Genomic DNA, 24,252 nt, shown 5'->3' with positions numbered 1-24,252 from the left:
TGTTTATGTGTTGTATTATGACTTGTTTGTATAAAAATTAACAGCGATTCCAGTTTATATAAGATGTGTGTTAAACAACATTATCGGTGGATTAACAAAGTGACGAAACTCGCTGGACTTTATAGTGGATCTACGTAATTAATAGACCTTTGATCAATTTTGTTTTTCTTTAATTATTTTTGCCAACTTTCTTTAACTGTGCCGTCTGCCAAAAACCTGCAATTATGGTATGGTCAATCAATTATCACGTAATCATTAGTAAGTAGCACAAATAATCGGGCGGCTTGATTTTCGCTTTTCCGGTCTTGTTTGCTAAAAAAATCGGGCGACTTGATCTTCGCTTTTCTGGGCTCATAGGGCGACATCACGGGTGTTAGAGCGAAATTATTGCTCTAGTCGCCTGTAGGGTAGTCCCTGCACAGAATCATGCTTTGTCCAATTTTTCTGTAAAAAATGTATGCAAACAAAGGGAAATAAAAAATAGTGCCAACAAAATTGTCTTTTTTTAATACTACAAAAATTAAGACAAATAACAATGATGGTTTCACAAAATTGTGGAAGTGTGGGTGCACACATAGTTTTTTTCCCTCAGAGGGTCTAATGTTGTCATGATTTTTTTCTGTTGCACACTCTAATGTTATCACTGGTGATGTGGGGTCTGTTTTTCTGATTCCAGTTCTTGAAAAAATCTCTTTGTTGCAAAGAATTTATTGGGCCGTCCTTTGATAATTACATAAGTGTACATGTATTTCCATGTATTCAGCTGGCAACTACCTCAAGTGAAACCTCTGAGGACACCATTCAGCTGAAGACCCTCGTTGCAAATGTGACTGCCATACTGGTGGACCTCCAGGCTACTAAAGACAAGTTTGACACAGCTGCTGCTGCTGCTTCAACTAAGGTGAGTCTCATTGCTTTAGAATGTTTATATTGTCTGTATAAATTTTTTTTTTTTTAAACAAGATATTGAAAGTCCAACATTTGTATTGCTTTTAAAAAAATGTTGAACACGAACAACTTCTGCATCAGTACTTGACAGTCTAAGCATACATTAATAAAAAGTTCGACTATTTATAATATTGTTTTTATGCCCCCGGATCGATAGATCAGGGGTTATATTGTTTTTGTCCTATCTGTCTGTCATTCTGTCCCAAAACTTTACCTTGGTTAAAGTTTGATAACTTTTGCAATATTAAACATACCAACTTGATATTTACCATGCATGTGTATCTCATGTAGCTGCTCATTTTGAGTGGTGAAAAGTCATGGTCAAGGTCATCCTTCAAGGTCAAAGGTCAAATATTATTGTATTTTTCTTTACTAAAACTTTAACCTTCGTTAAAGTTTTATCATAACTAGTGTTTTATCCAGGCCGTTTTAGCGTGGCGCGGCGCCACGCCGCTTTTTTGAAGAGCCTTGCTGCCCCTTTCAAAGCAAATCAGCGCCACGCTGCCCTTTTCAAAGGCCGCCGCCCTGTTTTCCGCCGTGCGTTACCTTATTGATAACATCTTAATTGCCTCTTAACCAAGCTTCTAAGCCAACTATTATCAGCGAAGATTCGCGCGGTTGTGAATACGTAATGCGTGAATAACCATGTGTCAATATCAATCGATAATTTCAGTGGCTTTGTAACAAATCGGTCCGGATACAATCGTGCACAGTTACTTAGGAGACTTGATGAAAACCTCGATGTTATTCACGTGGAAATTGTGCATTTCATGCATAATTCAGTTATAACAAAACATTTATTTTTACGCGTAATTAAATTAAAAAAAAACACCAGTTGTATCTGTAAAATATTGATTGGATTTCAATTTAATGCAAAACAGTTTTAAGTTAATAAAAATTAATTTACAGGGCTTACACTAAGCGGCGTACGGCCGTATATTACGCCCGATAATTGTTTCCATACGCCGATTACAAAACCCCATGACGTCCACTGTACTTCCTGAAAATTGGCCATACGCCGAAAATAGCAACCCGTGACATATTAAAGCTGTTGATTAAAATAACGCTCCGCCTCCTATCCAATACAATTGGCGCAGGCTCATATTAAAGCTGTCATTTAAAATAAAGCTCCGCCTCCTATCCAATTGGCGCAGGCTCACAGTAGATGTGTGTTGATGAATTGTAGCAGACGACAATCTTAACACATTTGCTGTTCACGTTTGGGCAGACCGCGCTTAATTGGAGCACATGCTTGTTTATTGTCACGATGTTTTGATTACAACAACGTGTGAATGTCGGCAAAGAAGTTGATCCCCCGTCTTGGACCCTGTTTAGCCAAAAGTTGTTTATTGTTGTAACAGTAGTAGGCCTGCACCATTGGTTCAATTAAGAACATTATGACCCGTTTGTAACTTGTCAAAATATGTTAATTGGCAAACACAGATATGAATTTTACAAAAATATTGAACTTGTACCACTTATCATTCGTGTTTAGAATGTCGCAACGTACGCTTTCCGATTTTGGCATTCCACTTTCGACGAAACGTAAATTAGAAATTGGTGCAAATTGCTTTGTAAGCAAAACATGTTTATATCGGAGACCAATTAACGTGTATTGAATTAATTGACAATGAACAAAAGACAGTACAGCGCCGTTCCTAGTTACACTTTTTGCGAAATAAAATGTACACAATACAACACGTGGTCATGAAAACAATGTCATTACGCAGAACTTTCTGACTATTCAACAAAGTGTTAGTGTTTGTGAATCTCCATTTAAGATGCATATAAAGGACTTGTTTGTGCAATGTTAGTAACGTTTTAAATATAAATAATTGTTTAAGAGGGTAACTCATTTAACAGTATTCTAAGACTTCTTTGAAAAGCTATAGTTTGTATAAGATATATATCCTATGGTGTTTAATCTTGCTTTTTGTTACTACATGAAAATATAAAACACATAATAAAATATACATTCTGGATTTTGTTGGTTTAATTATTCAACAATAAATCTCAAAACTATACATACAATGTTTGTGTGTAACAAAGCTTGTTATTAAGTCACTATACAGATATATTTGTGCCCTTTTTATGGATGTCGCGCGCTAAAGTGCCCTTTTTTGAAATTTTGCACCACGTCCTTTTTCCTTCCTGTATAAAACACGATCATAACTGTTTTAATATTGAACACAGCAACTTCATATTTGGCATGCATGTGTATCTCATGGAGTTGCACATTTTGAGTGGTGAAAGGTCAAGGTCATCCTTCAAGGTCAAAGGTCAACAACAACAAAAATCAAAGCGGCGCGTTTCTGACAAACACATCTCTTGTTCTTTCCTATAACTTTAACCTTCATTAAATTTTTATCGTAACTTTTTATGCTCCCAGATCGATTGATCGGGGATATATTGTTTTTGGCCTGTCTGTCATTCTGTCCCAAAACTTTAACCTTGGTTAAAGTTTCACGATTACTTTTGAAATATTGAACATAACAACTTTATATTTGGCATGCATGTGTATCTCATGGAGCCGCACATTTTGAGTGGTGAAAAGTCAAGATCATCCATCAAGGTCAAAGGTAAAAAAAAAAATCAAAGCAGATCATTACAGGGCATTGTGTTTCGGACAAACACATCTCTTGTTTATTGTAACTTTCAAATCAGAAAATGTTTTATATGTAAATGCATTAAAGCCCTTTTTCACAGAGCATGGCCCATATGTGTTCTATTATCAGATATCAGGAGACCATGATCCTGAAAATCCTGACAGCTACGTTACCATGGGACTGTTTAATGAATTGGGAAGAGGCTTTGAGGATAAAATTAAGGTGATATATAATGTCTACCTTTTATTTAAAATGTATGTGTTTCTCAATCAATCTTGTAAAGTATAGTAGCTTGTTTGGTATAAGATTTGATCATGTTTAGGTAAAGGATTAGTAATTGTTTACTTTTGATATCCTTTTTAAAAACTTTGCTACAATTATGCATTATAACTTGTAACATTCTTACTGTAAAGAGTGTTAACTCAACCGGAAACTTGTAAATTAGTATTGAAAATCTTGAATAAAGAAGATACTATGTCAGACAAAATCATGAACCTCAGGTTGCTAAAAACAACTTGTGTTTTTCTTAAAAAATACACAAAGCTACGCAAGGTTAAATGAAGATTTCCACTACTTGCAGGTGTTGAACAAGTCGTTTGTTCAGCTGAAGGTTGACTTGGGGGGCCTGTACACGATGGTCACCTCCCAGGCCAACAGTCTGGCCAATGTCTCACACCATGTGCAGGCACTAGAGACCTTTGTCAAGCTGCTCAGTCAAACTGGTATGTCCATTCTTAGTACCTTAAAAATTACTAAAACATACCATGATTAAATTAATGGAATTCCCAAAGTTACATCAGTAGATGAGACACTTTTGCTAATTTCCATCATTTTGTTATTCAGCTATGTAAAAGATGCGGTCTGAGTTTAAAAAAGCACATAAAATATTTTGAAATATTTCCAAGGATACATTCACACATACCCCATAGAAAAAAACATGGCAGTCTACCTGTCACAATAGGCGTGGCAGTCTCCCTCTCACAATAGGCATGGCAGTCTACCTGTCACAATAGGTATGGCAGTCTCCCTGTCACAATAGGTATGGCAGTCTACCTGTAATGACAGTGTACCTGTCACACTAGGTATGGCAGTCTACCTGACACAATAGGTATGGCAGTCTACCTGACACAATAGGTATGGCAGTCTACATGTCACACTAGGTATGGCAGTCTACCCGTCACAATAGGTATGGCAGTCTACCTGTCACAATATGTATGGCAGTCTACCTGTAAAACTAGGTATGGCAGTCTACCTGTCAAACTAGGCATGGCAGTCTACCTGTCACAATAGGTATGGCAGTCTACCTGTCACAATAGGTATGACAAGTGTACCTGTCACACTAGGTATGGCAGTCTACCTGTCACAATAGGTATGGCAGTCTACCTGTCACAATATGTATGGCAGTCTACCTGTCACAATAGGTATGGCAGTCTACCTGTCACAATAGGTATGGCAGTCTACCTGTCACAATAGGTATGGCAGTCTATCTGTCACAATAGGTAAGTAGACCTGCTGAGCATGATTTATTCTTGGGTGTTGGGAGAGCTGGATAACATGGAGGAAACTTCACCTGTCCTGTGTGTTGACCACAAACCAAGCTTAGCTGCACCGCAAGCAGGGATTGAACAAGGGTCGCCATGGCAATATAATATAATAGTAATGCCCATTTTTATGCCCCCAGATCGAAATATCGGGGGCAGAGTTCGACACTTAGGCAAGTCCGACAGACATTGTCTAGTCAGATCGGTGGTCGGGCTAGTAAAACTGTGGGCTAGCTTGTCCGACTGGTCGTACATAAAAAATCTGTACTGATTCATGTAACTATAACTATCCGAAAACCTTTTACTCTTAATGTGTAAAATAACTCTCGTATCCGTTATTTACATCAGAACAAAACTAGCGTATATAAATAAACGCGGGGCATTCACATGATTCATCGCTATTTTCAGAAGGGAAGGAGAGCTTCTCGCAGAAATTGCTTGCTTCCATTGGTCAGGTTGTCATGAATATTAATGGTTTTCTGCAGTGTCTTAGAACTTTACATCATGTTTTTACGACTTCTATCGAAAATCGGTATCATCAATGTAAACATTTTGGCGTAGCAGACGAGAGAATGTAATTTAAAGAATGGCTTTGTTCAAGATTGGATTTTAGTCCGACAAATAAGTTAATAAAGAAGAATCCAACGGTAAAACTGACACAGATTATGATGGAAAAAGGGCCTTGGAGCTGTGGTTGCATGGAGCACAGCGGTCAAGGAGGCCAGAATTTGATGATGTTAAATAAATGTCACCTGCTGTACAGACATCATTTGTTTTAACTGGTGATAAAAAGTGAAATTATAACATACAATTTATGTTGTTAAATAGTTTTATTTTATCTTTTACTCTGTGCATCAAAATAACTTTCTTGTGTTCACTAATTATTTATTGATAAAACCTGATTAAACAGTTACACGACACAATTGTGTTTATTTGTTATGTCATTTATGGTCTAGTAGACATCAGATTTGGGCTAGTACATTTTAAGAGGAGCTGGTCCGATGGTCTGGCTGTAAAAAAGTTAATGTCGAACCCTGGGGGGTAAATTGTTTTTGGCCTGTCAGACAGACAGTCTGTCATTGTGTCAGTCAGTCATTGTATGTGTGTGTCACAAACTTTAACCTTGGTTAAAGTTTTATAATTTTTGCAATATTGAAGATAGCATCTTCATATTTGGCATGCATGTGTATCTCGTGGAGCTGCACATTTTGAGTGGTGAAAAGACAAGGTCAAGGTCATCCATTCAAGATCAAAGGTCAAATATCCTTGTATTTTTCGTTCCTAAAACTTTAACCTTTGTTAAAGTTTGGTCATAACTTTTTGAATATTGAAGATAGCAACTTGATATTTAGCATGCATGTATCTTTATGTATCTTATGGAGCTGCACATTTTGAGTGGATAAAGGTCAAGGTCATCGTTCAAGGTCAAATGTCAAATTTATGGCTTCAAAGCGGCGCAATAGGGGGAATTGTGTTTCTGACAAACACATCTCTTGTTTATTTGTAGGGGGGTTTCACCTAACCAGTGCAGTACTATTATTAACCCTTGCTCTTCAAATAGTTCCTCCTTAGTCTCATTATAAGTGGGTTTTATATGTTTTAGATTCAATGGAACATTGCATGCTCTTTTTTTGGTGAAATGACATCACTTTTGTGAATCCCATGCCATGTTTTGTGAAGTATATTATTGCATGCTACACTTGTACTTGCAGGTACGACAACAACTCTCAAGAATTTGAATTCTACTGTAACAAATAGTGCTACCACACCAACCCTTGAGTCTAAAGACCTAGAGGAAGAACCAGAGGATGTAGAAGCAGTAGTGACAAGCAAAGGTAATCATATAGTTTACTAATTACTAGGTACCAAATAAATAATGGTTGTAGCCAAAGTACTTGATTCTTTAATTTTAATGTAATTCTGATATAGTGTTTTTTGTATCACGGCATATGCCCCTTTTTATTTAAATTATTTTTACGGAACTTTCATTCGAAAGTTATATATTTCCATTTGTAAACGCTGACATAGTATCACTTTGTAAACATGTAAAATATACAAATTGTTTTAAACGATTTTGAATTAACTGTAAATAGAAACTGTTTCTCGCTTAAAAGCAATATTTTGAGAATAAATGTGAAAGGTCGTCATACAGCTTCAGAATTAATTATAAAATATTGTAGATATTCCTGTGCTTGCCAGTGCATGAATATTAGGAAATGCACATCTCCAATAGAGTGATGAAGACAGTTCATGCTTGCGTTTGTATATTCTTTTATTTTTGTGACATTTTCTTCCATGGGCAGTAAATACAACTCCAGCCAGTATGCAGAATACAGACGGACGAAGTACAATGAAAGTACCATGGATTAACAATTTAGAAGGTAATGTTGCTTTTGACTTTGTTTGATTGTCATTTGGTATTTTTTGTTTAAATTTGAGTTAAATCTCTCTCTGTTAAATTAACTTATGTGTAATTTCAATAAGTCTGAAATAAACAGTTATAAACCTGATAATGTTTTGCTTTTGGATCTGCAATTCTCTGCAGACATGTTTAAATTATGTGTTTGTTGTGTTAGACATCAAATGTCATGTATTTCAATGCCAATTGTTGTGCGCAAAACAATACAAACAGGGTTTTCGAGCTATGTGGGATTTTTGAGATCACAAGAAACTATGTAAACCATCATTTTAGGACTTATGCACTTTAAATAAAACTTTAAAATGCTGTTAGTGTTGATAGTAAATTTGTGGGTTTCACTGATAATACATAAATATGTTTATTTCTTCAGACTTTGATATCAGTTTCCGTCGCTGGGACGTTCAATCATCTGGTCAAGTGGATTACAAGGAACTTGAAAACCATCTGGGTTCTAATGTCCTTGCCGAAGCAGAAATGAAGAAATATGATGAGGACAATAATGGCTTGTACTCAATGCAAGAGATGGCCAAAGCCTTTGGAATTGTTTTAAGTAAGTTTTGTTCATTTGAAGATAATTTGTAATCAAGAAAAAAATATTTAATGGCTAAAAAATAAGCATGTACCTCTCTGAATTGTTAAAAGGCTGCTGAGAGTCCTTTTGCAATTTTTAAAACTAATACATCAGCCTCTTTTATTTATTACATTAGCATGTGTTAAACAGCTCATCTTTCCCTTTCATATTTACTTAATGGAATATTGAATTGGGCAACATGAAACACTTGCAAATAAAAAACATATATGTCATGATTATAAGCCTTATTTGATAATCATAAATGTATTGAACATTACCCTTGAATGCCTTTTGATTCTTCCTCAGCTACTGCAGCACCCACAATGGCAGCTACCCCACAAATGAGAGAGGAGCCACCAAGGTAGAACATCACCTCTGCGTCTTTACCAAATCCAGTCATCACATTTGATTGAGAAGGTGGTGTGTCATTCATTTACAGAAAAATCTTCAATGTTTTAGTATTGTTTTTCTCATAAAATTCATTTAAAATGGAAAATTGATGTTAGATAATAAACTAGCAACTTATGTGGTACAAAATTTTATTTCGTGTCACTTTCAAATATATAGTTAGTTCTCTTTATTATCTATTAATGTGAATGTTGTATTTTTTTAAATTTAAATGTGAATTAAAAAAACACTAGTCTGATTCGAATAATAATTTTTGAATATTTTAAAATAGCTTTCATTAGTTTAGTGTGTTTTTAATGTTTTTATATTGAAATATGTTAACATTATATTGATTGCATATTTCTGGAAATCTGAATACAGGATTCATTAAATTAATCTACATTCAATTATAATTTAATTTTATGAGCCAGGTGTCTCATACATGGTATTGGTTTGTAAATATTTTGTTGACACAAAAGGTGTGTGTAACATTTAGATTTTTTCTCCTTATGAAACAAAGCAAAAAATCAGTACATAGAGACTCAATTCTGCAAAATCTGCACATTTTTTGCATGTTTAAGTGTACAAGGAAGTATAGATTACTTTTAGTACATTTAGTATATACAGTCTTTAAGTAATTGCATAGCAAAACTATTAGTATAAAAGCTGTTTAAGTGTTAAAGAGGGTTGTAATCGGGCACTATAAAATGCAAAAAAATAAAAAATTCTTTCAAAAAAACAATAGCATTATTTTCATCCTAAAAATGTTAATATAGCCCATTCATTTTGTGCGAGTTCCTTCCTTGGAACATTAGGAAATTGTTAATTGTACATAGTGTTAATAGTTATTATTTATGCATGTATAAATATTGTTTGCAAAATCCAAATATGGTCCAAAAACGTGTGGAAAGTATATACATTCAAAAACCCGTTTTCTTTATCATTTTAGTTAATTTTTCCTCATACATACAGTTCAGTACAGTAAGTTCATATGTTATAATGATGTCTATAAGTTAATTGTAATTCGGTTACATTTAGATTTTAGTTTTCTTTACAGACACTCAAATGATAATTGGTTTACAGAATATGTTTAATTATAAATATCAACGTTATGGCTTTCATACTGGAAGAGAAATAATTGAAAAAATGTTAAATCTCATGACCTATGATTCATACAAAATCTCTCATAATTATTTATACAGAACCAGTGTATCATAATACAAATGTATGCATCAAATATTCATTGATTTGTGTATAATTTTAAATTAAATAATTATTTGACTGGTTTAATTAAGAAAATTATGTTAATTGTCATTTATTATACTGTTGTTGTATCTTCCATTAAGATGTTGTGTTTTCTTTCAGTTCAAGTTATTTTAAATTACTGTTAAGGGGATTCACATCTTCAAAATAAGTATCCCAATTAAATATATTTTTATGTCCCCCAGTCTATACTGGGGGGACATATTGTTTTTGCCCTGTCTGTTTGTTGGTTTGCGTCAAACTTTTACATTGGCCATAACTTTTGCAATATTGGAGATAGCAACTTGATATATGGCATGCATGTGTATCTCATGGAGCTGCACTTTTGAGTGGTGAAAGGTCAAGGTCATCCTTCAAGGTCAAAGGTCAAATATATTAGGGGGACATAGTGTTTCACAAACACATCTTGTTTATTAATTTATTAACGTTCAACTTATTGTGTTACATTTATTTGTGATCAATATTTAAAGTTTGGCCAGACGCACAAGTTCATAAAGTACGACTGCACAGCTTGAAAATGTTAATGCCTGTCTTGTTATAACACATGAGTCTGAGTACCTTTGTACTTATGTGTACAGATCTATTAGGATTCTGCTTATGTTTTTGGTGGGGAACAGAGCAAGACTGTTATAGTACATAGCAAGAAGAAATGTGTCCATAGCTTGCAAGTGCACTTTAGGCAGTAATGAAACAGTGATTTCATCTAGAATAGCAGTTTGCAGCATAATTTTCTTAAAAATAAGTGCGGAAAAGGGTATAAATGAGTGATTTTCCAAATATAAATTCCCTTGATAATATATTTATGATAGAATCGTTCAGCTCGTGGGATCAAGCCTATAGTGTTGTTAAGTTTGCCATATGTTCATATGAAAATCATGATTTTGATTTTGTTTTTAATCTGTGATACTTCATATACTACATATATATGAAATGCATGGGTGGGGTAAAACTTCCAAATATAGAAAAGTGTGTGGTCGTTGTCAAACATAAATACAAATAATACAAATAAGCTGTTTGTAGGTTGCATGATATGCACATTTAGTCTAATTTAACAATAACCAAATGTATGCATCCAGAAATACTGGAAATTCACTGAAATTCGCTGGCCTTGTTTTCTCAAATGGTCGTGAAGTCTGTTTTAACAGGATTAGCGTACAATTACATTCATTTTACTGCTAAAACTACACCATTGGGCAAATAAAGTCAATGAAACTAGGGTCACCGCATAGAAACCGTCCATTCAAAGAAAATGTGGGTGGTTGTCCGCTTTAAAGGTATTCCTAATCTGGGACCTCAAAACCAGAAACAAGCCCCACCCACGCAATTGTTAAATAGCAAAGCATTGCTGTTCAAAGTAAAATACGAACGTAAATATCTTAAGTATATTAATACAATGTTATCGATTATGGCATTGCAGTTTTTTTCAAAAATGCGTATCGGCGACTGATTTTTATTTTAATTATATGTGTTGTCTTTCGTCATGTAGTTAAACGTTTAAAATCTTTAAGTAACAGCGAATGTTTTGAATAATAGCGGAATTGTATTGCATAATTAGTCAATGTTTTGTACATGTGTAATAGGTGTAGACTTTGCTGCATCTTTTTTCTTCTGTTTTATGACATAACATTTATGTTAATTTATTTATGTTAATAATGCAATTAATGAATTTAAAAATAAAGTGGTTGATACAAGTATGTGTTAATTGTTAGTATGTATTAAGAAACTTGTGTTTTAAAGTCATGGATGACACTATTCGATCTCGAAGAATCGCCCGCATTTCGAAGTTATACATGTTAATATAAAGGCAATACGGTGATTTCACTTATGTTCATTCGGGGAAAGGGTCATTAACTTGGAAAAATAAAAAAAATGTTCATCATTGTATCGGGGCGCAGGGTCACGTGACTAAGGGGTTCACAAATGGATGTAAACACACCGGTAAGTTGTGCTTTTTTCCAAAAAACTTTCAAACTTTTTTCAGAAGAATTTCAACAAGTGCATACAAGACTGTCTTTATGCGGTTTATGGCAATGTGAAAAACATGTGAATGACTTTATGTAATAAGCCTGTGTTCTTGGCCAAAATTATATTTGTTATAAATTTATATACATGGTTGCGCTGCATGCAACATGAAAGTTTGGCACCGATTTCAGGTGTTTACAATACTGTATTATTTAATTGTTATGATAGCGGCAAAGACTGCAAGACATACTGTTTTATGCGATAAAGATTTTTGTAAACATATTTCAATAACTTATTAAAGTGACTGTCCAACAGTCAAAAGCGTCGTTCGACGCGAATCGATATTTTGGGGAACTACCAGGATTGCTTATATAGCTAACAAGAAATATCTTTTAAAAAAGATATACGGCGTTGATTGTGGTTGGAGTTCATGAAAGGTAAAGAGTTCAATGAATGAGATCAAGGATAGCGAATGTCTTTCTGTGCAGTTCTTAGCTGCATCACACGCAGTACGGGATGTTACGCGGAGTTTTTGCGGCTTATTTTACATTATTACATATTGCTGGCCATAAACCTATAGATACAAAACAGAAAACCAAAATAATAATGGAAGTAATATTAAAACATGAGCCAACCGGCTTCACGCTAAGTATCCGTACATATTTTAAATATTTATACGCGCGTTCTTCGAACAAACCTGTTTTATTGGTTTGTCGGGCATTGCTATTTGATTCGAGTATTAACAGTATCGAGAATCATCGCGCTCATGCTTAATACATTAGTCAATATGGTGGAATAATTCTTGTTAAATTAATTAAAAATAATATTTATCATGGTATTGTTGAAAACACATTAAGAATCTATTATTGACATACCATAATTATAAAAATGTGTGATTGGCAGGGAAGAGGTGTGATCGAGACATGACAAGTGTGCGAGGCAATCCTCAATCGCAAGTTCACAGAACTGAGCACACTGCCCCCAGAGACTTACTTCCCGTACACCTCAATGAAATAGTGTGTTTTAAGTGACCGTTTCAAAGAACACAATGATTTGGCATCCCTGATTCCACAAGAAAGTGAATTCCAAAGAGTCGGAGCTGCTACTGCGAAGCTGCTGTCGCCATAGGAGCCTTTTATATTTGATGGTACTTCTAATATTGTCGATTTGTTTTGTGATCTAAGTGATCTTCTTGGTTTATAGATGCTAAGCAAGTTTCTGATGTAAATGGGTGATTGGTCGTTGAGTGCTTTGAAAGTATGAGTCATAATCTTATATTTTACTCTGTGTTGTATGGGTAGCCAGTGTAGATCCTTGTGAACAGGTGTGATGTGCTCATACCGAGAAGTCCTTGAGATAACTCTAGCTGCTTAATTCTGAACTTTCTGAAGTTTATCTAGTTTGTTCTGTGGGACACCGTATAACAGCCCATTGCAATAGTCCAGTCTGGATGTCACCAGTGAGTTGACAAGTGATTTTGTGGCATCTTGTGTAATGTATTGTCTTATATGACCTTTTATACATGATCATCATTACTGTTGATTTTGCACAATTTCTATTGCAAGTAAAGAATCATATACAACTTAATAGACAGCCGAGTTGCAGTTGTTAAATCTTATTCATTGAATCCTTGAAAATGATAAGAATCCGTTCATTTAGTTATGTTTGAACTGTTCTGGTAAAGGGAATGATAATTTTGAGTCTTTGACAATAAAGCCAGAATTCGACCTTCGAACATGAATATTTGTAATGACCAACGATGTTTTCTCAACAAATTGCTAATAGTGCCAGTTAAAGACCCGTCTAATTACTTTCCAGCCGATCAGCTTTTAATTATGTTTTCAAGAAATCTTTGTTTCTGCTTACGTTCATTGCAGAATATGCCCGTCCAACCGGTTTGGCAGCCATGTTGGAAGGTGCCTGTCACGTGATCGCACGGTTTGTCGTCTGCACAGTGGCCACATTGCAGTCGGCAGTCGGCACCATACGTGTTAATGCAAACTAGAATGGCGTACAGATAGGTCATTTGTATTACATTTTAGGACAAATATACATGACCGTACATGTGAATCAGTTATATAACATGGATAAGCAACTAAGGAATTTAACACTGTTCCTTTGTTTAGCTTCTTTGTCCGATACATACTTATATCAGGTTACATTACACTAAATCATTGTGTATCCCTCCGTGGTCAATGAAAGTAGTGCCTATTTCTAAAGAGTTCCTTTTCTCTTCTTGAAAAAAAGCCATTTAACAACGTGAGACATGTCTCTTGTTGTTATTTGTAATATCCTGTATGTGTCTGGAGTACTTTGATGCCTTGGATTGGAAGCTTACTTAAAACATGAACTTTTGAGGGTGTGTTTTCTATTGTGTGGGGCTGTTGTCGAAATTAGGCTTCCGAAACACGTTTTTCTACGGTGGGTTCATTCGACAGCGATGTCACTTTCTTAGAAGTTGCGAGACGGTATGTTTTTGATTGCAATTATTGGAAGAGGACAGATCCATCTTTAAAATGATACCAGGTTCGGAAAAATTGATACTTCGGAAAGGCAAGAAAAAAGCTGTGAAAGTTGTCAGTTTTATAATGGGGCCATATGGGAATCGGAATTAGTGTAATATAACCATCACGCCATGATCATCTACTAAATACTCTTCTCTCATTGGTTGTTTCACGTCACATGCTGACTCCATATATTCTATATGGTGTCAGTAGTAGACAATATGGGGCAGTAGAAACATTCTCTAATTGGCTGTTTCACGTCACATGCTGACCCCATATATTCTATATTTTACATTCGTTTGTTCAGGATTTTTCCTGAAGTTTTGTTGTTGTTATATAATGTTCTTGAATGTAATATTTTCGATAATACTAGTTATAAAAAAAAGCGTTTATCCTTGTTAATTTGATGAGATGGAAAGTAGTTGGCGTGATATAATCGTTACAGGGTAACTAACCCTGTAACTATTACATGTAATCTGCAACTTCATTAAAGCAGAAGAATTATGCCCATGACTCGCGAAAACTGAACACAATTTAACCGCCCATAAATTGAGAGCGAGTTGAACATTTTTTCTAACAGACATTTCGATGTCGGATACTAAAGTTTTACACTCAGAGTAAGGACTGTGTACAGCTTGTTTTCCACACGTATTCAGTCCTTGACTTAAAAACGACATTTTCTGTTTTCATTCACGTTTAATTTCATGCTGTTGTAACCTACCAGTCTGACAGTCAATTCCGGTCCAACCAGGTGCACATCCGCTCACGCATGCGCCTGGCACACTGTCGCAAACTTCCGAAACGGTATTGCAGTTGCAGGTGTAATCGCACGTGGTACCGAAACAGAATGGAATGCACTCTGCGGTAAAATTACTCCAGTCTATGTTTCACATCTACGGTGGCATAAAGGGGACATAGGCAATATTTTATTTAACAGTCTCTATGACGTGCGTACGTCATAGCTATGACGTGCGCACGTCATAGAGTTGCCTAAAAGGGGCATTTTTTAGGCAATATTTGATTTGACAGTCTCAATGACGTGCGCACGTCGTAGCTATGACGTGCACACGCTATAGTTATGACATGCGCACGTCATAGAAATAGTTAAATAATATAACATAGGAAATATTTTATTTAACTATTTCTATGACGTGCGCACGTCATAGTTATGACGTGCGCGTCATAACTAAGGCGTGCGCACGTCATAAACTATGGCGTGCGCACGTCATAACGATGACGTGCGTCAAAGCTATGACGTGGACACGTCATAACTATGACGTGCGCACGTCATAGAAATAGTTAAATAAAATATTTCCTATGTCCCCTTTATGCCGCCGTACACATCTTATTCAGATATAAATAAACAAAAACGTTGCGTGCGAAGGTGTAAACTCCGTCGTAGTTGCAAATTGCTAATAATGGCAAAACTAATAGGTATATTTTCTTTTACAAAATCATGTTAATGGTAAACAACAGTAACAATAATGTAAACTAATTTCTTCGTACACAATGATTCCACATGGGATAACCCGGATAAATAAGCACAAGAAAAGTCATATTTTCAATAAGAAGAAACAATGACAGACAAAAAAGCTGATATGAAAGAAGAACTTTTCTATTTTCTTTCTATATATGCGGAAGTCACATATGTTCACCGGTCCGGCTCGATTGACAACCATCACGTGACTTCCGCGCGCTATAACGTCACACCGCAAGGTGGCACCACTGCTCGTGACACGCGCGCTCGTGCAGAGGTCCATGGTGAGCACGCTGTCTTCTGTCCCCACGTAAACCTTCCAGTCAAAGAGACTGACGTTCATCAGCATGTATGGCACTTAAGGGCACCAGTGCAAGAACTGTTTCCGAAGTTTGGCTTTAATTTGCAAATTATCCAATAAACCAATAAAGTGCAGTGTTCCACATGCCCTGGATATGGCAAAATATTTTTTGCAATTATCGTATTAATTTCATATGTAACAGATGCCGCAAAGCTCCCAGTCGTTATTATACAAGTAAACGCTGTTCAGTCGGTATATCCAAGCAGTGCGATGTGGATGGTAACGTCTGAACGACTTAAGACGATACTTAAGTTTGTGGTTAATAAAACATTTTTTACCAGTTAGTATAGATACGCTATTGACGGTTACGTCATTATCCAACGTCACGGACCACCAGCAAGGCGACCCGGGCCGGGTGTGAGTACACGTATCGGCGTTGTCGTCGACTGCCATAGCACCATCGGCGTCGTTGCCGGCAGTCGCACTTTTCTGGCTGGTCCTCCGACGGAACGCAATATTCTCTTCAAATAAGAAAACGTTTGACATTGTAAAAGTTTAAGTGTTATTCTTACAATATACTCGGTCACATGACTAGCCTTTAAGTTAAAACAAACAGTGAACTACAAACAGCTCAATAATATATGATCAAAATTTGATATTAAATCATAATCGCAACATATATTTGTTTTGATGAAACTTGAATGTGTGTGTTCTTATACAATGTCAGAGGGAAGCATGAAATATATTCACTTTATTAACCCATTTATGCCTAGCGTTTAGAAAAAAAGGCATTGGCAAACAGCGTAGAACCAGATGAGACGCCGCATAATGCGACGTCTCATCAGGGTCTTCGCTGTTTGCTTAAAGGAATTTCTGTAAGAAATATTCTAAATTTAGAAATAAATATACATGTACTAGACATCCCTAATTTTGAAATTAAATTGATTCAATTTAGAAAGATGGGAGAGTTCATCGGGCATAAATGGGTTAATGTGTGTGATACATTAATAATTGCAACCCATGCCATCACAATTGAGAGGTATATTTCAGTCCCCTTACGCTCGAACATTTTTTTCTTCAGAGGTTTCTTTTTTGTGCTTACCTCTTTGACACGAAGCGCCGGTCCATTCGTCTGCGCAACCGTTTGCGCATCTACCGGTTGTGTCGTCACACGGTTTTTCACCTGCACAGTGGCAGACGAACATGCATTCGCGGCCGAAAAAACCCGCACGGCATGGGCTGGCTAATCGAACAACACACATTAATAATTATCATTTATGTCGTCAGTTTCTGTACGTTTTATAACCATATTATATTTCACATCTACATCCTATTTCCACAAGTGTTATTTGTCAGTAATTGTCATCGCATCATATTTCTGATTGCAACGAACTGTGACCCTGCTGACCATGTATGAAGCTTTTTAAATGAGTTATGTCATATTTAATAAAAAGCTGAAAAAGAAGAAAAAAAAAAGAAAAAAAGCTGGATGGAAAGTGTGAAAGAGTAGACGTCCCTCTCCATGGATGAGCTACTCATATCAGCCCACAACAGACCTGGCTGGCGGAGAATCGGAGTCCCTCACTTCCCTCAACGACCTGATCAAAGTCAAGGGAATGATGATCATGGTGACGATAAATTTGATGAATTTTTAAAAGCACGACGCCTGGAATCAAGTAAACAAGACGACTTCAAAACATGCATTATAGCTAAATATTCTACTACTTCGCTTCCCCCCCCCCCCCCTCATATTCTTTTACTCACCCTTTATCACACAGTAAGGGGTAAGTAAGAAACCGTGTTCCTTATAACACCATAAATCCCATTTTACCAAAAATGCTGGCACCATAACCACTACTATTCGTATCCTGTGATTATGATCACCACCACAATATTACGAATCAAAACACCAACATCATTTCGAGAAGCAAAAAGCACCAGCGGGAGAATCTCTACGTCTGTTACCGCCGCACCTGTAACTGCAATCAACAGAACTATTCCAACCATCACAAAGCTATCATATTACACCACTACAAGTACCAGCACTTTACCATTAAATTAACACGACCATTGCATTAAATACTCATCCCTTTTTGACAAGATATTTTGTTTGTAATATATAAATTTAGTTAGTATCTATTTTACCCATTCCATAACTCCGCAAATGATAGAGTACGAACATAAATACAATTTCGTGTGTCATTGTTTTCATCTTAAAAACATACACGACTTGTCCTCAATGCGAACTAAATCCGACTTGATTTATCTTAAAGGTAATTTGCATATTTTATCGCTTTAAATCGTTGAACGTCCATCAACACTTTAGCGAATATCATCTTAATCCACAAATTGATTACCTGTTTATTGATACCTATTCATACAAATTCAAGAAATGATGCTTGTAAATAGACGTGTTCACTGTTTGAATTTAAGTCTATATTATAATGCAACAGACAGCATACAAGGACAGTGACATGAAATAGCTTACTTGTATATTTATATTTATGTGTAGTCTCAATATTTCATTCCAGATGCGAACATATGTATGCAGTTTTTTTAATAGCACTCCTTTTCGAATAATCATCTGTTTAGAATAATAAAGATTTATTTATTGTTTCTGCCGTTTTGATAATGGATTTGCATCACTAGACATGGTATTTCATTTGCTAAGCTCAAGAAATAAATCGTTGCTCATTGACCCATAAATAACGCTAAAAATAATATTTTAAAATTTTCATTTTTTAAGCAACAGTGTGTTCTATTGTCCCCATTCGAATGGCTTTTTTGTTTCCTTTAGAGTTCTCATTCAACGTCTAAACTTGACAGCTGAAAACAAACGAACTTATGTGTTCACGTGTAAATAAAATCGAGAAAAAAATGAATGCATAAAACTTTAAAACTTTGCTTACCGGGATTCCAACCCTTACCTTCAAGATCAAATGATAAATTCCATAATAATACGGAAGTTTTTGCAAGTACTTTGCCGATGGCAGATTGTGCTTCATTTAAGCGATCCATGTATTTAATGGTTGGCAATTTGAACGGAACGAGCAGCAACGCCTCCATTCTATTACATCGGTTCGCATTTAAACGATGAATAATGTTTTCAATTTCAACGGATGGTTACTGATTATCAAAAACTATAATGAAAGCATACGGTCGTCATTTCGCTTCGTTATGTGCCATATTCCTTTTTGGAATCTTAAATGGACTTGTTCACAGTTTTTTGAGCCATCCGTGCTTATGTGTAATTGAGAGTTTATTTACATGTTGTCTCCGCGTTTTCACGAAAACATTAAAGCCACACACCTTATTTGGAATAGTAAATTTAAGTACCAATAAGACATATATTTTATCTATGACAAATAAAATGTATATCTGGTGGTTACAAGATAGAAATTCGTCTTTTTTTGCGCTTTAAAACTTCAAAATAATCGCGTCTGTCGAAATGAATGGACGTTTACGTCTAGAAATCCTACTTTCGGTATTAAAAGCCGTACCGTTTGAAAAATAATAAATTACTTGCTAACTATGCTATAAATTTAATAACAATAATTTTGCACAATTTTGCACACGTTTAAATTGCATCTATAGTAAAGGTATTTCTAATTATAGTGTCACCCTAATGAAAGGGCCTGCCAATTTGGCTTATGAGACACTTTTTGCGTGTTTTCCATGTACCTCCCAATTCCTATCACTATGCCCGGCGCCAGGCAGATAGAAGTCGGTAACCATTCATGTTTAACGCTCGCGGCTCAAGACCCGGCCATATCGGAACAAGTCCAATGACAAACATCCATCCTTCGACAAACGCTCCCCATGGGGCACGAACCTTCGACCTCCCGATCCCGAGGCGGACGCCTTATCCATTAGGCCACGGCGACCGGTTATATGTTTTGATTAACATGTATTTCATTTCAAAGCAAGGTGTGTGGCTTTAAATACGCACCCTGTGACCTTTCAGGGCGTATCCGTGCTTATACAAAGTTCAGTGTATTTTATACTTTTATAATCAATCCAGGTAGTGGTAAAAGATATAACGATAACAGCAGAACTCTTCAAATTATTCTATCGTTTTGCGTTTGTAACGCTTTATCATTTCAGGATTAAACATTTTCAATAGATGCATTTATTGGATATTTTAGAGCATGGTTAATGTTCAGTATTATTGTTTCCTTGCCATTGTTTTCTTGCAAATAACAGAACAACAACGAAAATGTGCAAATCTGAAACTGTTTTTTTCTCTCCATTTTTTCCATTTTACCAAAATGACCAAGTCCCTTTTACAAAATCACTTGATATAATAATGACACGACCTTTCTACGTGCAAAATGGCCAGTCGCTCGAAGATTACCGGCAACAACTGTGAGAGTGGTTCACCGTCTAAGTGTAGTTCTTGTTCTTGTTCATAGGCAAGTTATTGATTTGCAATGAAAGTTATGCACGAGGCTTGCACGCCCTTTACAAACCGAGTTAAGAAGATTATTATGTTATTTCTTAAAATTGTGGCTGCTGATTTCGCCATACCGTATTGGAAAGGTAGCGGCGACTTTGAATGTTGCCAAAACGAGAACACTTCAGAAGGACAAACACCTGAGTAATCGTATTGGTGCAAATATTTATCGCTTTGGTACGACGTTGCCTCCGCAGTAAGTTGAGGACGACAGGTTTGTATACGCCAGAACGACGATACGACACTAATGAATGTCATACTGACGGTCCTTATTTTGCGTGGTGGCGCTTTAAGTGTTTTTCTGTTTAAAAGGGTCCCACAATGACAGCTGGTTTGAAACACACAATTATTTTATTTTCCCTACGCGATTGTATCCCTTAAAATTAATTTATTGCCGAAATCTATTGTTTTAACCCCCCTTTCTGGAACTGACTTTCTTTTCAGCGCATTTTGGGACCTGCCTTTCAAATGACAAACAGCTTTTTAATATTTTAAAAGGTTCTACACGAAATACATACCAACGTATTATAAAGTTTACATTTTTATTTCAATATTATAGTTTTATAGCATGATATATGGTGCAATGTAAGGGTTTTCTTAATCACGTTACTTATTGTAGAATTATAACAATGCTGTACGAAAAACCTGTCGACCATCTTAATAATATCACCTATTTCAAGAGGATGAGTTGTGTGGTGGCAGATATACGAGATAATATAATGTTAACCAGCCCTTTTCATTAATATTTTGATGAATTTAATGTTTTTCATGAAGTGTTGACCTTATTCTGGAAATTTTAGTTGAATCATTATTTTAACCCTCTTTTTAGAATATGTTGTTTACAGAGGGCGGTAATAAGTGCATCTTTCGTTGCAGGATAAGTAATTGGGAATTTAAACGTAGAGGAGGACTGAGATACAATTCCCCATAAATGGACCACATGAGCTTAAATGTATAATATGCTAGAAAGAATCCTTCAACAGCTGATACAGAAACATGAGCCAAACAAAAACATGTACAGCTGATGTTTGTAGTTTTTTTTTTATATCTTATAAAGTCTACAAGGACAAATCTGACATATAATTGCTATTAATACTACTTAATTACACTTGTTGTTCCATATGTGTCATGATGTGATGATCTTACGCTTTTTTATATTAAAATAAACCTTTGTCTGTGTTACGTCATTTCTTCCCACTGTGTCTCTGCAGGCACATTCAAGTTTACTCAGCACTTATATAAATGATAGAAAATTAAGTTGGATCGGATTCGTTATGGATTGGGAACTTTTTAATTACTTAAGTTAAGCAAGCAATCAAGCATGCAGAACCAGTTTAAAATATTAATCAATTTAAAACATTTAATGACACATTTCAAAACTTTAAACAATCTGTGAAGAAGTCCCTTTACGACTGATGTCGTTCTTTCGGTTTGGCGTTTCGGTAAATTTAATCTATTGAATATATTCTTCGCCCAATTATACCATAGTAGGTCACTGCCCCTTGTTTATGTTCTTTAATTTTCTGTACATATTACCATGATATTAATAGTTAACTTGGATAAAATTACACTCACGCATTGTACTAATAAGATCATTTATGATAACGTTAATATTGTCATCGTTGATGATCTCATAGATGGTAATTGTTTTGTTGGATAGATAAAGCAAAAGTACAACACAAATCGATAAAAAGAACGAAAAGGGGGACTTGTTCACGGATTTGCGTCAACTTTAAAGTTTGTGGTCAACTTCTTGCTTTGACCGATTCAAAAATATAAACTATTGTGTTCAAGTATGTATATAAAACGGTGAAAATACATGAATACATGTCAAACGCCAAGATTTGAACCCGGGCTTTCAGGGTCAATTGATTTACAAATACAAAAAAACACGAACACAACATCAAAAGACTGAATGAAAGAAAAAATGTGTATTGTCATGTTATTGTGCAAACTCGCGATTATTGTGAGAACTGCAAGGTCGCCGTGCCGTGATGGATATGGTGTCCGCCTAGTGACCGGTCACGGGTTCGAGCTCCACTGTGGGAGCGTTCTTCTGATCTCCCCCAAAGGCACCAAGTACTGGTTCTTTGCACATGAATCGGACTCAAGAGCGTTTCAAATAAGCCTGAGGCTTTCGATTCCATCGAGCTAAAATAAATAGGTTAAAACTAAACTAACACAAATACAAACAATTGGAAAGAGTTCTTCAGCTTTTCGTCAACTTTTGAAAGCGTCTATTTTGTATTGCATGAAGCATGTTTAAAACTTAGACTCGATGCAAATTAGATGCACAGATCGATACGATAGCGCGTCGAAAATAGCTTTTCAAATGAATAGACTGATTTCATAGGTTATTTACGACAGAGAAGTTTACTTAAGTCCCGGAAGAGTTAAACCTGTCACGCGCCTTGCCAAGTATCATCCTAGTATCATCCACTCTTTGAAGACAGAGAAGTTTATGAAGGGACCAAACAACAACAAACACATGTATTGGTTTATCGTTAATATAAGTCCCGGAAGAGTTGAACGTCAAGCTGGCGTTGTTAAGTCTCACGGAGTTTACAAATACATGTTATTGCACATTATTTGCACACCAATAAATGAAAGAATATCTCATAATTATACATTTACTGTTACAGATTTCTTGAAACGAACGTGCAGATATAGTATTTATATCCTATGACATAAGGTGTAACTGTTATTTAAAAAGTATCGTTAAAAAAGGAATACTTATGTTGCGTTATTTAAGCTTTGCTTTTGGAATGGCGGAAATAGGATATGACCAATATTTATGTGTTAATAAACACGTTGCATCCCGTTTTGCGTTTCGGGTGTCCTGTGTCAGACGTCGTCTGTCTTTTGTCTCGCGTCATGTGTCGTGCGTCAAGTTGTTTTTTAGTGTGAGCGTTAGCTCACACTAATGTTATAGAGCATATTGTGCAAATCAGTATGTATGGCGCACCAAAATGGTCGAAACTTTAACTTCTGCTGCTGCAGAAAAAATTGCTACTCGAGCAGCATTTAAATGCTGCTCGAGCAGCAAATTACTGCTCGTGCAGCATCTAGATGCTGCTCGGGCAGCAATTTGCTGCTCGAGCAGCATTTTTTCTGCTGCAGCAGAAAAACACTGCTCGACCAGCATTTATTTTTAGATTATGATATCAGCCAATCAGAATCATATTACACATAGGCATAACTCATGTAACGTTGGAGCAATTGATCAACCAAATTTGCATGTTCCTACATGACTTATAGATTTTAAAGCTTAATTATTATTTTATGTACAACTACGAAAAAGGGATGAGAATTTTATAATAATGGATTAAAACACAGATTATGAGTTTGTTGCAGTTTTTCTAAAGTTATTGTCAGGTCTATTTTGTTTCCGTAGAGGTAGCTTATGTCGTCCGTTTGTAAGCTCACATGTGATTGGCTGACGGGTTCAAGGGCTTATTCTAAAAATAAATGCTTGTCGAGCAGGATTTTTCTGCTGCAGCAGAAAAAAATGCTGCTCGGGCAGGAATTTTGCTGGTCGAGCACCATCTAGATACTGCTCGAGCAGCATTTTCTTCTGCTGCAGCAGAATTTTAAGTTTCGACCCCTTTGGTGCGCCATAAGTATGTGCTTAGAAGCCTTAGCTACGCTATGGAAAGACAACTACTGCCTGATGCAGCAGACGACAAATGCTATGAGCGCGTGCTAGGAAAGATAACCACCACATTTGCCTGTTTATAGTTCACCACTGGTACACTGCAGTGGGTAAATATGACTAATAGTGTTTAACAGATTGTAAGACGAGATTGGCCTGTCAAGTGTT

The 24,252-nt window shown here is 35.9% G+C and overlaps 1 protein-coding gene across 3 annotated transcripts in view; it reads left to right on the top strand.

Moving 5' to 3' along the window:
• Positions 1-11,426, top strand: part of LOC127862291 (EF-hand calcium-binding domain-containing protein 14-like) — a 42,319-nt gene extending 30,893 nt beyond the window's left edge. For all 3 annotated transcript variants that reach the window (XM_052401360.1, XM_052401362.1, XM_052401363.1), the window contains 7 exons: positions 764-901; positions 3,684-3,776; positions 4,135-4,276; positions 6,808-6,930; positions 7,399-7,476; positions 7,885-8,064; positions 8,392-11,426. In XM_052401360.1, coding sequence (XP_052257320.1) covers positions 764-901; positions 3,684-3,776; positions 4,135-4,276; positions 6,808-6,930; positions 7,399-7,476; positions 7,885-8,064; positions 8,392-8,450 — 813 coding nt within the window. In that variant the 3' untranslated portion in view covers positions 8,451-11,426. The remainder of the gene's footprint in view (positions 1-763; positions 902-3,683; positions 3,777-4,134; positions 4,277-6,807; positions 6,931-7,398; positions 7,477-7,884; positions 8,065-8,391) is intronic.
• The last annotated feature ends 12,826 nt before the right edge of the window (positions 11,427-24,252 follow it).

Source organism: Dreissena polymorpha, chromosome 16, assembly GCF_020536995.1.
Source record: "Dreissena polymorpha isolate Duluth1 chromosome 16, UMN_Dpol_1.0, whole genome shotgun sequence".
NCBI classification, from domain to species: Eukaryota; Metazoa; Mollusca; class Bivalvia; order Myida; family Dreissenidae; genus Dreissena; species Dreissena polymorpha.
The sequence above is the reverse complement of the archived record's forward strand: the minus strand, read 5'-3'. Positions and strand labels throughout refer to the sequence as shown.